The sequence below is a fragment of the Ambystoma mexicanum genome, chromosome 2q (genome assembly GCF_040938575.1).
Source record: "Ambystoma mexicanum isolate Mex_15411 chromosome 2q, UKY_AmexF1_1, whole genome shotgun sequence".
Lineage (NCBI taxonomy): Eukaryota > Metazoa > Chordata > Amphibia > Caudata > Ambystomatidae > Ambystoma > Ambystoma mexicanum.
The window spans coordinates 10,123,908-10,141,466 of record NC_090924.1 but is presented as its reverse complement, the minus strand read 5'-3'; the positions used below and the strand labels follow the sequence as shown (position 1 = coordinate 10,141,466).

At 44.5% G+C, this 17,559-nt stretch overlaps 1 protein-coding gene across 2 annotated transcripts in view; it reads left to right on the top strand.

Annotated features, from left to right (window-relative positions):
• The window catches only part of AXIN1 (axin 1), a 486,191-nt gene that overhangs the window by 209,013 nt on the left and 259,619 nt on the right, over positions 1-17,559 (top strand). For both annotated transcript variants that reach the window (XM_069646773.1, XM_069646774.1), the window contains exon 7: positions 8,835-9,014. In XM_069646773.1, coding sequence (XP_069502874.1) covers positions 8,835-9,014 — 180 coding nt within the window. The remainder of the gene's footprint in view (positions 1-8,834; positions 9,015-17,559) is intronic.

The following is a 17,559-nucleotide window of genomic DNA, read 5'->3' as shown; positions in this document are numbered from 1 at the left end:
AACCAATTCTAGATGGATATGACACCGAAATATCACCGGCAACAAAAGGCATTTTTGGACGACCATCATCTGGCCTTCTGACTTCAATCAAAATCGGATCCGGAATTGACATCAAGGCAAAGATAGCAGAAACTTACAGAATCCTTGCTCTTCAGACAGAATGGTGCCATCCGAATATAAACGTAAAGGGAAACCAGAAATCAAAGCTGGCTATCATTAACACTTACTGGAATCCGCAAAGATCTACAAACAAGGAATTTTGCGACGAAATGACCACCCTGCTAGACAAGATCACCGCTGAACTTTGCATCGACTTCATCATAATTTGCGGTGACCTGAACGCAAAGTGTGATCATTTTAGGCATGCAGCATTACCGACAGCCGCAAAAGTAAGAGGAGACCTGTGGTTAGATCTGATGGACGCCAGAAACCTCCATAACATGGCAATGGTAAGGGGCCAACTTCCTGCATTTCCAACATGGTAACGTGATTCGTCAACAGCTACACTTGACTATATCTTTACTTCACTCGCTTTACTACCCTACGCGTCCACCTTCGAGATTTACAAAACGAAAGAAAGCGATCACAACCTCTTAACCATGACGCTGGAATCTATAATCCCGGTGAGACCGTCCTACACATCAAAACTGCAATTGGCAGCGAACCAAAAGCGGCTTCAGCTCACATCATCAAACATCAAAGAAATAACGAAAAATTACAACGAAGCTCAACAAAACGCCACGGGTGCTCCGACAAGGCCAAATTACCTGCCCCTTCTTATACCCCATATGCAAAAGCAAAAAAACGGCAAAGCCGCAGTAACAACTGGTCATCATGAATATGACAAAGTTCTAGTGCAAAAACGAAGAAAACTGAGAAAACTACAACGCGACTTCAAAAGAAATCCCAATGAAAAGGATGAACAATCACTGGCTGCGGCGACCAGATCTTACAGATCATGGGTAAGACACCGGAGAGCGGAACTTTATCAGAAGGACGCAGAACAGATGTTAAAAACATTAGCGTCGAAAAGTGTTGGAGATTTCTGGGCTCTAATAAAGAACAATGGCATCCGAACCGATGACAAACTCTTCAATTTGATACCGGAATCATTGTGGACAGCTTTCTATTCTGCCCAATTTGCCCCTACCTCCATATCTGACACGGAGGTGGGAAACCAAAAGGAAGCAACATGGATAAATCTAGCAGTCCAAGCCGAAATAAAGTCAGTAATCTCAAAACTGAAAGCGTCTAGAGCACCCGGGCCAGATGGATTGACCAATATAGATCTAAAGAAAAACCAAACGGAATGGTCCCTTTTGATTACAAACATTTTCGATCACTGCAGAATATCCAGACAAGTCCCGAAAACATGGACAGAGACAGTTATTGTACCCATTTTTAAAAAAGGAAGCAGAGACAACCCGGCGAACTATCGACCCATAGCCCTATTGGACATCATGGGCAAAATATTTGCGACTCTACTCCTATCAAAATTTCAAAACTGGGCAAGAACCTCTCCTTCAATCGATCATTTCCAAACGGGATTTCTCAAGACGGCCTCCACAAGCATAAACATCTTGATCTTGAACATCATCAAAGACAACGTAAAAAACGGAGCTCCGAAAGTTTTCCTCGCATTTATCGACTTATCTAAAGCATTTGATAAAGTAAGCCGTCAAAGACTATGGTCGAAATTGTCCAACTAGAAGTGTCCAGAGGAAATATTGGAACCAATAATCGCATTACACACAGAGACAACTATGCGAGTCCGACTAAACCGACAAGGCTTGCTATCGGAAGCAGTAAAGGTCGAAAGAGGGGTCAAACAGGGGTGTCCTTTAGCCCCCGCTTTATTCATTGCATTTTTGGGTGACTTTCAATATACGCAAACTTCATTGAGAGTATTTCCTCCAAAAGTTGGAAACAGCGCAGTGTCCAGGTTGCTCTACGCCGACGACTTGATTCTGATGGACCAAACTCAAGTCGGTCTTCAGCGCCAGTTGACAAACCTGGCCAGATTCATTATCAAAAACGACTTAGAAATAAATATAGAGAAATCAAAAATCTTGATCTTGGGGAACAAGCGCTCAAAATCTAAACCAGGTGGCACCTGGTTCTTAGACAATGTAAAGATCGAGATAGTCACAAACATCACATACTTGGGTGTCATGATTGATGAATCAAGAACTGAGAACTCAACCATCCTGGCTTTGTGGGCGAAAGTCAAAACACTTACCACTCAAATAAGACTGATCGACAACAAATACGGTAAATTTTCCCTAATACCAGCAATCCAGTTTTACAGACAAAAGGTGGTACCAGCTTTAATCTACGGAATGGACGTAGCACTCAACATGCACGACTCCATCTGGCCAAAACTAGAGGGATACCTCTGGAAAGCAGTTTTGGGATTGCCAAAATCGGCATCTATCGCAGCCATACGACGAGAACTTGGCTTATTATCTTTGTCAGCATCCTTAGAACAAAGCCAAATGAGAGCATTGAGGAAAATCATTGACCCGGACTCGCTGCCAATATACAAAACGATTTGAGAAGAACTTAAGATGGGGCGCTGCAAAGCATTGACCCTTTGGGAAAAGAAACTAACTTTAAAACTAAAAGACCTTGCCTGCACCCGCGAGGACTTAATCCAAAACCCGGAAAAAATTAAAAGCAAAGTAGCACATGAGGACTGGATCACCACATGTAATCTGACAACGGCAAACAAACTGCTTTACCACCTTCCACCTACCACCAATAAACTAAACCTTCCGCTGAACTATTGCATCAAATTTCCAAACAAAAATCTCCGAAAAACGTTCATGCGAACAAGACTAAACCTGATACAAACGCAAGAAATCCGGGCTATCCGTACTCAATCAACAAATAAAACCTGCAGACTATGTCTAAACCCAGACATCACAGAAACATCAAGACATTTGATCTTAAATTGTCCTAAAACCGCCCACCTCCGAACGGCATTCTTGCTACCGCTGCTTCAGGACTCTACTCTTAGAGAAGAACAGATTTGGTGGTGTAGATTGATCGCCGGGGAAAAAACAAAATGGGTTATAGTGGCAGTCAAGATTCACGAAGTTGCCTTAAAACAAGCTACAGAACTCTGATCCAAACAACGAACTTAGCCAAGATTAAAACCGGCGAAACTGCATCAACAGATCCCAGAAAAAACGCTGATCTCTTTTTTTATACCTTGTAAAAATCAATTCTTTTTGGTTAAAACCAAGTAAATAAAAAAAAATAAATAAATAAAAAAACACAAGTGTAAAACGCACATCAAAATACATGAGTGGGAAAAAAGGCTCACACTGTATCCAGGTAAAAAAATCAAGTCCTCAAAATCCAGCAAAGAAGTTCGGGGTCTCTAAGGTGAAGGGAATTAGCACATTTTATGAGAATTCTCCCTAACACCTTCTTCAGAAGGGAGCAATATAAACACTCAAATATACTTCATAAAATACACTTGTTATGTTTTTTTAAATCAGTAAGTACCCTTTTGGGATGGCCCACAGACACAACCTACACCCTCAGGTAACTTCAATTGCTAGGGTGCTGGGGACATTAAAATATCACTGTTGCATTCAAAGTGTGACAGCTTGTGACGCTACAAGTCATTTCTACAAAACTCTCTAACTTTTTGAAAGATTTTTATTAACTACGAAGTGCCTCAGTGCCCTAGACTGTGCTCCAATTCACTTTGGCTGTACTGGATCCCTGCAGACTCTTCTAGTCTTTTGACTTTGATATTTACTGTCCCTCCGAGGTGATAACTTGTTTTTAGATTGTTATTGCTGGGAAAGTTTTTGTCTAGACTTCATTGGAAAATGTAAGCAGACTCACATTCCCTGAGAACCTATTTAACCTTCTTCCTTCCTTTAACCTTTCGTTTCTGCAACCTCAGAATCTGCAAATTGTACTAGTGATATATAAATGGCATTAGTGTCCTTGTGAATGAAGTCACCTCCGGGTCGATTCTGCCTTCCTTGCATAAGACCTCAACTTTTATGCAAGTTTCTCCCATTCATTCGTAGCCTAGCTGTCACTCACACAGCAGGGTGGCTGTCCTCCAAGGAGAGCCAGCTAGCCAATTACCTTTGGCTGTGTTCCTGTATCCAAGGAGACTAAGTACAGGGAGTTTCAGGATCCTCTCTCGTTTCCTGGCCTGCCGGGCACGCTGGAGCCAGAGGCGGGCTTCACCACTGAATCCCACCAAAGACAAAACTAACAAAGGGACCAAACCTGGTTTGCTGTGCAGAGTAAATCTCATGAAAAACCCTACAAACATGAAATGGCGAAAAAAAGATTGGGGCCTTTTTTACAAAATGGGCACCCATAGGCGCAATAATGCAGCTTTGGATTCTGCCTGCGGTTAAAAACGCACAAGGGTAACATAAAAATGTTACATGAGAATGTAGACAAAGGGGATACTAAGTAACCCCACCACAGTCTACATAAGATGGTGTATGCTGGGTCTACAAAGAGAAAAAGGTAAGTAAAGTCTATTTCACTTTATTACTCTTGACAACAGCCGTTTATCCAAGAGAAGGTATTTAAACCTTAACAGAAATCCAAAGGACTTTTGAGACACTGCACTAAAGGTGCTGTGTTTCACAATACAAAACGCTGATGCCTATGGAGTTTGTCAAAAGTCTCAAAGTCCAGCAAAAGAGCTGTGGGGTCTCTAAGGTAGAAAATGAGAATTCTCCCTAACACCCTTTGACTTTGTGTTGATCTGTCCCTCCAAAAAGTCATACATAAGTTACTTGTATAGCTCTGAAAGGGTTAACCTTTACTTAGAGAAATACTTTAAAGTGCTTACCTGTTCAGAGAACTTGTTAATCTTTGTTTCCTTCCCTAACCTTTTCCTTTTTCCACAATCTCAGTATTGCATTTAAGCGTTAAAGTGATATATCGATGTCCACAGTGTCCTAGCAATTGAAGTCACCTCAGGGTGTAGGAAGTGTGTGTGTGACATCCCAAAGGCGTATCTACTTACTTAACTGAAACTGAAGGAGTGTATTTTTGAAGTGTATTTTATTGTTGCATATTGCCCTTTCTAAAGAAGGCTTTTATTAAAAATGACTGTTAGATTAATGCATAATTATTATAAGTGTTATTTGAATACGTGTCACTTTGAATCTCTAGGTTGCACCTCTACAGCTCACATTGACCCCTCTTGAGATAGGTCTGGCTGCTCAGTCACTCTACCAACTTGTGTAGTACAGACCTATACCAAAGGTTGGGTTCCCTCTTGCCAAGAGGACACAGCGGGTGCAGTCTCCCACAGGTTTACTACATACAATCTTGCCCAACACCAACTTGTGTAGTACAGCCCTATAACTAAAGGTGGGTTACCTTATACCAAGTAGACAAGTGTTGTGTAGTATCACACACTGTTACTACATCAGTTCTTGCCTAACAGACTGTTTTAGATCTGTATAAATCAGATCAATTAAAGCAAACCCCAATGGTACACTTTAAGAAAGATGCAATGTATTTCAAGGTAGGTAACCCCTATTGGTAAGCTTTTACACTCATTCAGTTAAGAATAATAAAACAGTACCAATACGTATTACTTTTCAGAAGGGGGAAAACATCATTCAAACTAAGTAAATTAACTTGTATATTTTTTAGAGGGGCAGAATGCAACTGAAAGGTCTATATAAACTTAACTTATTCTTATTACAGAGATACAGTTACCACACTAATTTCTTTAGCAAGAAGTGCTTTTACACTTCTTATACATTTCAAGACAGAATCCTTATCTTATAAAGTCCTTCCCCAGTCTATAGCATGAGGCAGAAGAGGGACCCTAGTGGTCTAGAAGCTGTCGGTAGGCAGGTCAGGATAGGGTTCAGTTGCAGAAAAGTCACAATTCCATAGGAGATCTTCATTAACAAGTAAATATTCACTTTAGAATTATTGAAGTGTTCAGGGACTTCACAGAAGGCTCCCTATATGCGCTCCAGCATCAGGCCTGTGCAAGTGGTATAGGCAAACTCCCAACCACACATCAACCACTCAGCCCCACAGGAGTCAAACAAGACTTAAGGTAAGTATTACCCAAGCCAACACAGTACCTTACGAGAAAAGAAGAGCTTTTGAGTGGATGTCGTCAGGATGCAGCAGCACAGGACCCAGTGCCTGGATTGTTGGTCTGGAGGTGAAAGAACTGGACACTGGTAGTGTGCTTGCAGCAGCAGTCATCAGAGGAGCCTTCCAGCAAAGGTTTCTTCACGGATTCCCACGGCTATGTGGATTTGGCGGCCTTTTACAGGAGCCAGATGAAGAAGTAATATTGTTGGTAGGATTCTCTTCACTCTCTCAGTCCTGCACTCTGGTGAGGGGACTTCAGAGATTCGAATCATCTCTCTGGAGGGCCAGGAGGAGTCCACTAAAGTTCCGGACGGAATCGACCATCGGAAGACGATGCACCGCACACTGGCTCGAGGTCCCAGGGTATTGGTGTTTTGCAGCCCAGCAAGGTCTCAGCATGTCGTGGGATGGCTTAAAATGCAGGTCTTTTTGAGTCTTGAGGATCTCATCCACATCTTGGTAGGAGTTGTTGTTTTCGGGACCCTCAGGTCGATTGGAAGGAAGGATTACATCAGGCTCTGGTTACACAGCAGACTCTCTGTTTGCTGGAAATCACTGCCAACATCTTTTCTTCATCTTCTTCTTCGGATTCAGCTCCAGTGGTCGACTTGTCAGCAGCTTTCAGAATCAGAGCATTTATCAGGAACTACAGCACAACTTCTGTAAACTATCCCTGCAGTTTACAGATATATCGGTCTGACTGTCCAGTCAGAAAAGCCAGCCCCCCAGTGGGACTTGGTTCATTTCAGGCAAGATGACAAACTAATGGCTGTAGAGTTTTGGACTCCTTCATTGCTTCCTGTCTTTTCAGACACTGTTGAGCCTCTGCAGGGAATACAAAGGATCCTGCCGAAGACAGCATTTCAACCAAGGGTGTTCCCACCTAGAATGGGAGAAGACCACCTCAGAAACAACATGCAAATGAGAAATGGCGAAAAAAGGAGCCAAAAAAGGAGCCCACCAATCTAGCAGAATGGTGGTCCTTCTGTGCATTACCGAGGCGGATTTGGTAGCCTGCGAGTAATAATTACTAAAAGTCATAAAAGTAAAACCACTGCCACCAGCCATTCAAGTAAACTTGCAATTGTAGCAACATTTTTACTAGGTAAGTAAGAAAGGGGACACATTGCATCTCTCCAACACTCCACATAAGGCTCACTCCAATAAATGTAAAGGGGACGAAAAGCCCACTTTACCCCTTGGGAACAGTAGGTCACCCAAGTAAATTAAAGTGGAATTAAATGGAAGCCACTGCATTTAAAATGTGTGCTGCCATAGTATATTACAGTCAGTCTAAAGATATAGCAAACTAGAACTCCAATCACACACTATGGAGAGACATAAAAAGGTAACCCCTAAAAAGAGTAAAGGTCTAGGCAAAGGGGCGTGGGGGCGAGATTCCCCTTCACCCAGGGACAAGGTAAAATAAGTAAAAGTCTGGAGGGTTGACACAGGTCAGGAAGATGTATCAAAATTCTGAAAACCTTACCTAACATGAAGTTTTGCATTGCCATTTATGGTGCTAAAATAACTCTTTTTATTACTACAACAGAACATTTTCTGAGTGACTGTTTACTCACCTGAAGTAGTGCTGATGTTTTCTATTGTGTTGATTAAGTTGAATAATACATACCTGAATATAACTTTGCCTTGTGTATATACAATACATGTCTATTGTACTAGAACTACAAGTGTGTGAGTTTCTTTGGGCCTATGTGTTTACGGAATTCATTCTACTTACCTACAGTTCACATCTTACTAATAAGATAAGTGTTAAGTTGGGTCCCTGGCCAAGTATGAAACTGACATCTTTGTAGGAGCAAGCAACATTTTTGCTGTATTCTGGCTCCAGGTACAGGGTACAAGGCATAAGCACACATTTAGGGAACATCAGGTAAATTACATGGGGACAACATCCGCTGGCATCCTCTGTCACCCCATCTTCTCAACTGACATTCACAGAACCACTCCAAACATAACTTTCTCTCTCGGCATTCCACGCCAGTCACTCACAACATTCCATGCATACAAAGCAGGGTGCAGGTAAGACTAAAGTACAACAATAAGCCTGGCTGCTCTGCCAATCTACCAAACCTTTGGGTAACAAAGACTTATACTAAGAGTTGGGGCCTGTATACCAAAGGGATAGACTTCAGGAGAATTCCCCTTACAGCTGCCACCAGCTTGGCTTTGGACACACATAAAAGTAGCCAAAAATGTCAAGTGTAAAAGTGTAGGGTGATCCAAAGGTATCCCAATGCACTGCATTGTAAGATGATGTGTGCAGTGTTAGAAAAGTTAAAGTAAAAAGTAAGAGAAAAGGGAAACGTAGGAGGCCAGAGGAGTGCAGCTGAAAACTTCACTTCCAGTCTGGACAGGTTCAAAAGCAAAATTAAGAAGTGTGGGGTCCACAGAATATGGATGGAATCTTGTCTAAAAGAGAAATCCTTTCTACCAATGCCCATTTGCTGAACGAAAATGTGCCGGTCCCAAAGACAGAAGTTTGGAGGAAAGAGAATGATATATTAGGAGTACTGAAGTCGTTACGTGGAGTAACATTTTCTTACTCTTACAACTGAACTACACGCTAAGCAATTAATATGAGTGGAATACAGATTTCAGTTCATTTCTGGAAGCATACACACATTTCTGTGAGTAGTCTGCACCGCCTTCCTATTTAATGAGTACCCTTCTGTCTTGTTATATACTTTTTTCAGTGGGAAATCAGTTGTTCTTTCCAAGCGAAACACCAAGAAAACAGACTCTGCGAAAAGTGAAGGTACTAACTGTGAGATTGTGGCCCCACCTCCAGAGGATGTGGAAAAGAACCAGAAAATACTGCAGTGGATTGTGGAAGGCGAGAAGGAGATTAGCCGTCACAGGAAGACTGCCCATGGGTAAGAGGAGTAGGGGGTGCTGTGCATGGTGGAAGGCTTTCACAAAGTGTATGGCTTTATTAGCTGCTAATTTATAGGAAATTGCTGCCTGGACCTTATTTTTCTTTTTTTTTTTTTTAAATGTTATTGTATTGTGCATTTGTTAGGCACTTCTACAACAAGTCAATTGTGTTTCAAAGCGCCCACAGGGCAACAGGGAGGGGACATGGGATAGAAGACAATTAATACAATGGAAGAAAAAGACAAACCTACTAGGCCTTGTGAGCACTCAGAGCGTGCAAGTGCAGAGAGAGGAGAAGAGGGAGAGAGGGGGGTAAATGCTGGAGTGCCCGTACTCATGAGTGAGCAGCAGGTGTAAGTGCCCAGAGTAGGAAGTGCTAGAGAACTTTCATCTGTAAAATATAGATGGGTAAGTGTAGGCCTACAGGGCGAAGGCCTAATAAGTGCCAAGGCAAGTGCTGTGTGTAGGCAGAGGCTGAAGGCGATTGGGTGTGAGAGGTCAATGCCCCGAAAGGACACTTAAGGGCCCTGGTCGCCAATAACAGCAACCGTGAGATTAGTAGAGGGAGGGAGGAAGGGGTGAAAAGGAAAGTCTTGAGGATCTTCCGGAATTTGAGTAGGTCCGGCACAAGATGAAGGGTGATGCTGTTCCATAAGAGAAGAGCCAGCCGAGGAAAAAGATCTGCCTACAGCCCTCATTGTAGCGAAATGGTTGACACACAGAGAGTTGGTACCAGAGGAACATAGAGGTCTAGAGGGAGAGTATTTAGTCAGGTCAAGTTGCAAATAGCGTGGTCCTGAAATAGCGCGGTCCCTGGCCCCAGACAGCCTTATGGATGATGCAGAGGAATTTGAACTTCATCCTTGCTGCAACCGGGAACCAGTGAAGAGATTTTAGGGCAGGAGAGATGCAATCCCTGGGCTTGAGGCCAAGGCTAAGTCTTGATGCCCTATTCTGGATTAGTTGTAGCAGGCATAGAGAGTAGATTCAAGAGTAGTCTATTGCAGTAGTCTAGCCTAGAGAGAGACATATCTCTGGTAACATTGAGCTTCTGAGGGAAAGTGATAAAATTGAGAATTCCTTTGAGAAGGAAGAGTTGAAAGTTGGACTTGACAATGTCCTGAATGCGAGGGAGGAAGGAAAGAGAGGTGTTGAAGATGACTCCAAGGTTTCTGGCTTCAGATGAGGGAAAACGGGGGAGAGCCCAAAAGAGGAAGGCCAGGGTGAGGGGGAAGAAAGATGGAGCAGGGGTCCAATTGGAAGGGTCTCAGTCTTGCTGGCGCTGAGGCAGAGATCGTTGGAAGTGCACGCAGGCTAGATGGCAAGGCAGTCCGGGATGATGGAAGATGCAAGATGGATCTGCAGGAAGTTTGAAAAAGATTTGTGTGTCATCTGCGTATCACTGGAAGCTGGGGGAGGAGGAGGAAATGAGGAGTGCCAGGTGAGCAAGGTAAGTGTTGAAGAGCCAGGACATAAGGTTGAAGCGCTGGGAGACCCCACAGGTAAAGAAAGAGAAAGAGGTAGGTGACGAGAAGGTGCCCAGAATAACCTGGGATGAACGGTTAGTTAGGAAGGTGGTCAGCTAATCCAGTGCCCGCTCTGAGATACCCCGGGTATCATGGAGCTGTTTTATGAGGATGCAGTGGTTGATCGTTTCAAAGGAAGAGGCGAGATCGAGAAGAATGAGGATAGCTGGAGAGTTAGAGTCCAGAGATGCAAGCAGTTCTTAAAAGGTGTTCAGAAGAGTAGTTTCCATGCCTCTGGATGTTCAGAATCCAGATTGAAGGTTGGGTGGATGATGGCGTCAAGAATGTGTCCTTCCGTGTGGGTAGACTGGAATGGAGAATGGAGGGTTAGAGCGAAGTACAGAGGTCAAGAAAGCGAGTAGATGTGATAGAAGATTACAAGTGGATGTTGAAGTCGCCCAAGAGAAGGAGTTTAGAGGAGGTTGAGGGGAACAGGGTGGTAGCGCTCAGGGGCCCGTAGATCCTGGCAATGGTCAGAGAGGAGGAGGGAGAGATTACCAACTTGCAAACCAGGCTCTCAAAGGAAGAGTAAGGCTTTGTGGGTATGAGGGAGGAAGGAACCCACTCAGGGAAGATTAAGGTAACCCCACCGCAAGCACGGTTAGGTCGTGGCTTGGAAATGATCTTATGCCATTGGGGAGAAGGGAGTCAAAAGTAGTGACTGAGCTGGCATTGAGCCATGTCTCAGTAAGGGCGAGAATGTCAAGGTCAATGTCTTCAAGAAGGAGGCAGATATCTGGGGAGTATTTTAGTGTGGCCACGTGAAGAAGGTCTCCGCCTTTTGAAGGTTTTCCGAGGAGGAGTACAGGGGTGTGGTACACCAGTCGGAGGGGGAGATGCAGAGAGAGTGGTTGGGGGAGAGGCAGGTGAGAGAAGGAAGTTAATGAGGGATAGCAGACGCCGGTCGAAGAGAAGGTTGGGTAGAAGACCCTGAACCAATATAGTGCCAGTGTGGTAGACATTAATGATGTAGCAGGATGGATGATGCGACGCCTGCCAAGAGGACTTTCCACTTGGTGCCACCATTAATGGGAGAGGATTTGAAAGGGGAGAGAGTAGAGATCAGATGAGGAGTCCATAGATCTTGGGAGGGTACAGAGAAGACCTGTCTGACAATTGCACGGACATAGGTAAGAGCGGGGGGGGTGTAGATGATATGTAGCAGTTAGAGAAGATAGGAGAGATGGTGATTGCCATCAGGGTGGCAGAGGATAGATGAGTCGTTGCACTGCACAGTCTAGCTCACCACTTTTCCTAGTAGTTACGAAGCAGCAGTGGGTTTCAAGATCTTACAAACGCACTCATCCAGATTCGAAAATTAAAAACAGGGTACAGAATGCAATGAAGGAAGAGGAACCAGGGAAGGCAGATTGAGGAAAGGCACAGTTATGGTTCAGAATGTGAATGGAGGAGCCAGGTGAAGAGTTCAGACATCACTCACAGGTAGAGATGCAGGGACCCAAAGTTTGTGAGTAGTGGCTGCCTGCTTCATAGGGCTGCTTCATTTTTTGCAGGACTGTGGAAGGCTGGAGCTCTTCTGGCCCTACTAGACCCTGACAGGAGCCCTTGGTTAGGGTCTTCGGTTTGGTGGGCCGGATTTCCAGCCAGCCAGCTTGTGAATGGCTGATTTGTCAGGGGATGGTGGCCAATCTGGGCTGCCTCCTGAGCCCGATGTTGAAGGGGCACTTCGATGGCTAGATGTTATTTGGCATTTATATAGCGCTCTATAAATCATTGGTATGACCGCAAAGCGCTGGTAGGTTGAACGCACTCGGGGACCGTAGTCCTGGTCAGTTGAGAGAGTAGGGTGTCGTAGGGTGCTTCGGTGCACCGGTTATGTGTGCAGCTGTTGTATTTGCCTGATGGTAGCTGCATCCTAGCATTTGGTGTGGTGGTATTGGTGTCGGTTGAAAGTGGGCAGTCTGCGGGTGGTCACCAGGACTGGGTTCTGGCTGCATTAGGCCTGTGGGACGCTTATGTGTGCAGCTAGGCCGGTTTGTCATGGGGTATAGCTGCGTTTTATTAGAGTGATGAGGTGTTCATGGGGTAATGTTCGTATATGAACAGCTAGGCCGAATTGATCGAGGGGTATAGCTGCATTCTAATTGTGTGATGGTGTAAAGTAAAGAGTAAGTATAATGATATGGGATGAGAGTGTTTGCCTGGATTTATGAACCAATGCAGGAGGAGCAATTTCTAGGTTGATGTTAATGATAATATTTGTTCTTCTATCTAAATGTGGCACTTGCCAACGTTTACCATCCTGTCTAGATATGATGCAGGCTAATGTTCACAACTCTATCTAAATGTGGTACTTGTTAACATTCCACAATTCTATCCTGGTGGTGTTAGGCAAGATTGTATGCCGTACCCTTTGGGTGCACTACAACAACCCTGACCTCCTGGCAATAGGAACCCAACGTTTGGTATAAGTATGTACTACATAGGTTGGTAGTGTGTTGAGCAGCCAGACCTATCTCAAGAGGGGTCAATGTGAGCTGTAGGGGAGTTACACAGAGATGCACAGTGACAAGTATTCAAATAAACTCTTACACACAATGTTTCTTGATTAAACACTTATTATTTTATTTAACAGTTAGAGTAAGCCTTCTTCAGAAGGGGGCAATATAATAGTAACACACAAATACACTCCAAAATCCACACTCTTAATATTTCTATATCAGGAAGTACCGTTTTGGGATGGCACACACACTTTTTGCACCCTCAGGTGACTTAAGTAACTAGGACACTGTGGACATTAATATACCACTGTTTGCATTTAGAATCAAACTTGACAAAGAAAAAGGTTATTAGAACAGAACAAGAGATCACACAAATATTCTGAAGCAGGTAAGTACCTTTGGTATCCCCCAATGCAAAGCTATTTAACCCCTTCCTGGAAGGAGGATAAAACACAATAGCAGAGGGCAGAAGAGTCATTCAGGGAGCCAGGCTAGGCCAAAGTCAATTGGGCAAAAGTCTAGGTGAGCTGAAGCACTTCTTGCAGGTAAGTAAATGTCTTGCACAATGTTTTAGAAGTCTTTGTAGAAAATAAGAATTCAAAGCAGGGGCACAAGCTGTTTAGGCTTGTGAAGTAAAGAAGTGATCAGAAACTCTACAGGGCAACCATAACAGGTCTCACCAACAGAGAACAAGTGCAGTTACACAACAAGAGGTAAGTTCTGTTAGACTGTACAGTACCTTTAGGTTGAAGAAAAAGGGCAGCAGATGACTTCAGTTCCTGTGCAACTCTGCAGATCCTGTTGTTCCTGGGCCTCAGTCGTGGGGACAAGAGGAAGGACGTCTGGTTACTTGCAACTGGCAGTCTTCAAACAGTGGCACTTCAGTTTTTCAGCTCCTCGCGTCTACCTCAAATAGCAGCACTGCAATTCCTGGCTGTCGAGATGGGCTTTCCTTGCATCTGGGGTCCAGCACTTTGTTGAGGTGGCTCAGGCTCGGTCAGTCCTGCTTCCTGGGAGTCCGGAGGATGTTCCTGGAGCTCTTGGCCAGCTTAAAAGCAACGCACACAATCTGGAGTTCCACTCCCTGGTTATTTGGTTCCAGCAGTAACTGCAGTGGAATTTCAACCATTTCCAAGAGGATGTCCAGGTGGCTTACTTTGGTGTTGATTGGTCCCACCAACTCAAGGGGAGAAGTCATCCTTGCAGGGGCTTCTCTGTCGATACGAATTTGGAGTTTCTGCACAGCAGCAGGGCTTCACCGGGCAAACCACCGGTCCAGGAGTTGCAGTGGTCGACTCCGCCTTCCAAGGCAAAAAGCCTTGCCTTTTATGCAGGTTTCTCCCATTCATTCCAGCCAGCTGTCAGTCACCCAGCAGGGTGGCTGTCCTTACCGGACAGCCAGCCGGCCAATCACCTAAGAGTGCATTCCTGTCTCCTAGGAGACTAAGCACAGGGAGTACCAGGCACCTCCCTTGCTTCCTTCCCCCGCCAGACACCCTGGAGCCAGAGGCTGGTTTCACTTGTGAATCCCGCCAAAGACAAAATGAATAAAGGGACCAAACCTGGTTTGGCACGCAGAGTAAATCTCGAAGGACCTTTCCACAAAGAAATGGTGAAAAAAGACTGGGGATATTTTGACAAAAATGGCAACCTTGGGTGCTTTACTGCAGCTGCGACCGCAGCCCGCGGTAAATGCCCACCACGGTAGTTAAAAGTAAACCACTGCCACCATCCATTCATCGAGGAAAGGGCAACATAACAATGTTACATGAGAAGCTAGACAAAGGGATACTAAGTTACCCCTCCAGCACCCTATTGTAAGATAGTGTGTGCTGGGTCTTGAAAGTTACAAGTGTCAGTTTCACTACACTGCTTTTGGAAACAATAGTTTATCCAAGAGAAGATATTTAAACCTTTGGGAAATCTGAAAGACTTCCCTTGTGTCACTGCTCTGAAGGTGCTGTGTGACACAATGTAAAAGATGATGCCTATGGAGTTTGTCAGACTCCGCAACCAAAAAGAAACACAGAAAACAAATAGAATTTAAAGTACAAAGTCCCAAAGTTCAGCAAAAGAGCTGCAGGTCTCTAAGGTAGAGAGGAATTAGCACATTTCTGAGAATTCTCCCTAACCGGTGTGACGCAGGCTAATGGTTAATGGTATGTTAGTCATATGTAAAGATGGAGGCAAATCGTAGATTCCTGTATAGTGTGGCAAAGGCCTATGTTTCATAATGCAGCAGGGTTTGGAATATAATAAAGTAGGTTTAGTATTATAGCGGACACAGATGGTTTGATAAATCTATATTTGAGAGAAAATGTATAATGGGTGATTGCTAGTGTTGAGTATTCCCTAAGAAGAGAGTGATGCAGGTGACATTCGCCTGGTAAACTACGTTCTGCGGGTAAGGTAATGTAGAGTGGCAGGGCTTTCTGGAGTAGAGTGATTGCTCTATTCCCCACACATGCCACACTTCCTTTGGGAGTTGCTGCTGGTTGATGGCTGGCCACTGACTTCCCCTGCTGACACCTGCAGACACGATATGGAGCCACCTCTGTGGGAGCCGCCCTTTGCCTCAGGGCCCTTAGCCACAGGGGCTGCCCTGGGAAGGGGTGTATTAAATCCTGGTCTGGCCAATCAGGGTCCGGGGACGGACTGGGTGGGGGGTTGAAATGGAGGTGCCAGGGACTGCAGGGGGAGCGGGCCGGGTCTCAGGCAGGAAACAGGCTAAAATAAAACAAAGCAGCCAGGCCCAGTGTTAGGCAAAGTTTGTATGCAGTACCCTCTGGGAACACTACAAACATCTCTGACTGCAGGTATAGGAAACCCAGCCTTTGGTATAAGCTTGTTCTACACAGTTTTGGTAGCGTGTTGAGCAGCCAGGCTTATCTCAAGAGGGGTCAATGTGAGCTGTAGTGGAGTTGCACAGAGGTTTACAGTTACATTTATTCAAAAACTCTTACACTCAATATTTCTTGAATAAACAATGATTTATTTGTCAGTCAGTTAGAATAAGCCTTCTTGAGAAAGGAGCAATATAATAGTAACACTCAAATACACTTCATGAAATACACACTCTTAATATCTCTAAATTGGTAGATATCCTTTTGGGATGGCACACAGACACTACCTACACCCTCAGGTGACTTCAATTGCTAGGGTGATCGGGACATTAATATATCACTGTTGCATTACGATCATATATAACATCAAAGGAAAAGATTATTTAGAACAAACAAGAGACCACAAATATTCTTAAGCAGGCAAATACTTTCAGATCCCCCCCAATAAGAGTCTTTTAGTGGAAGAGGCTAAGCCAAAGTCAATAGGCAAAAGTCCATTTAAGCTGAAGCACTTCTTTGTAGGTAGTTAGGAACTCTTTGCACAATGTTTTAGAAGTCTTTGAAGAAAAGAAGAATCAAATGTAGGGCCACAAGCTGATTAGACTTGTGAGTAGTAGCGGATGCAAGCAACTCTACAGCAAGAGGTAAGTTCTCTCAGACTTTGTACAGTACCTTTAAAATGAAGAAAAGATGCAGTGGATAACTCCTGTTCCTGTGCAGCTCTATAGATCTCACTATTCCTGGGCCTCAGTTGTGGGGACAAGAGGGAGGACATCGGGGGACTCCTGCAATGCACTGGGATGGTCAAAACGTGCAACCAGCAAACTTCACTTTCAGTGGCTGTTCAGTGTTTCAGCTCCTCGCGTCTACCACAAATAGCAACACTGCGGTTCCTGGCTGTCGAGATGGACTTTCCTTGCGTCTGGGGTCCCGCACTCAGTTAAGGGGGGGGGCTCAAGCTCAGTCAGTACTGCTTCCTGGGAGTCCGGAGGATCTTCCTGGAGCTCTAAGCCAGCTTAAAAGCAACACACACAATCCTTAAAAGGAAGTCATCCTTGTTAAATTACGGGTCCTGAAGAAGATGATCACAACCATATGGATCATTGAAACCGGTCGACCAATCACGCCATGCGTGATCTCATGCGGAAGACAATGGTCATTATAACAAAATATGGACATGTCCAGATACAGTGATGCTTTGACGCTAGAGAGCTACATTAGCCCCTAGTCCTTTATGCTCACCGCCAAGATCATTGTTTACTGCCTTTAACAATATATAGGTCCACACTGGCAGGGACTGCCTCCATACAATGGTGAATAAAACATATATTGAAATCCAGATGTGAGGACAGCCCATAGCCACTAAGATAGAGACAGCACTGGTAGTCACAGTGTCACTTTAGAATTGCTCTGTATGACCTATTGAACATTGTATCGAGGGGATTGGGTCCTCTGACGTATTCCATATCTATGACAGGTAATGTCCACAGCTGTGCTGCTTCGGAAAATCTTTGGCGTCTGCGTCCTGCGTCGATGACGTTGATGCGCCATCCCCGAGGACCTCCTCCGATGGCTGACGTCACCCGATGTGATAAGTAGGACGCACGACGCTCATAGCCTCAGTTCCGTTTTTTCCGCGAACGTGTTCGCTTCGTGAATCTCGGTACGCCTCGACTCGTTGGAGTTGCTGTTTTCTTTCTCGGTTCGTTGAAC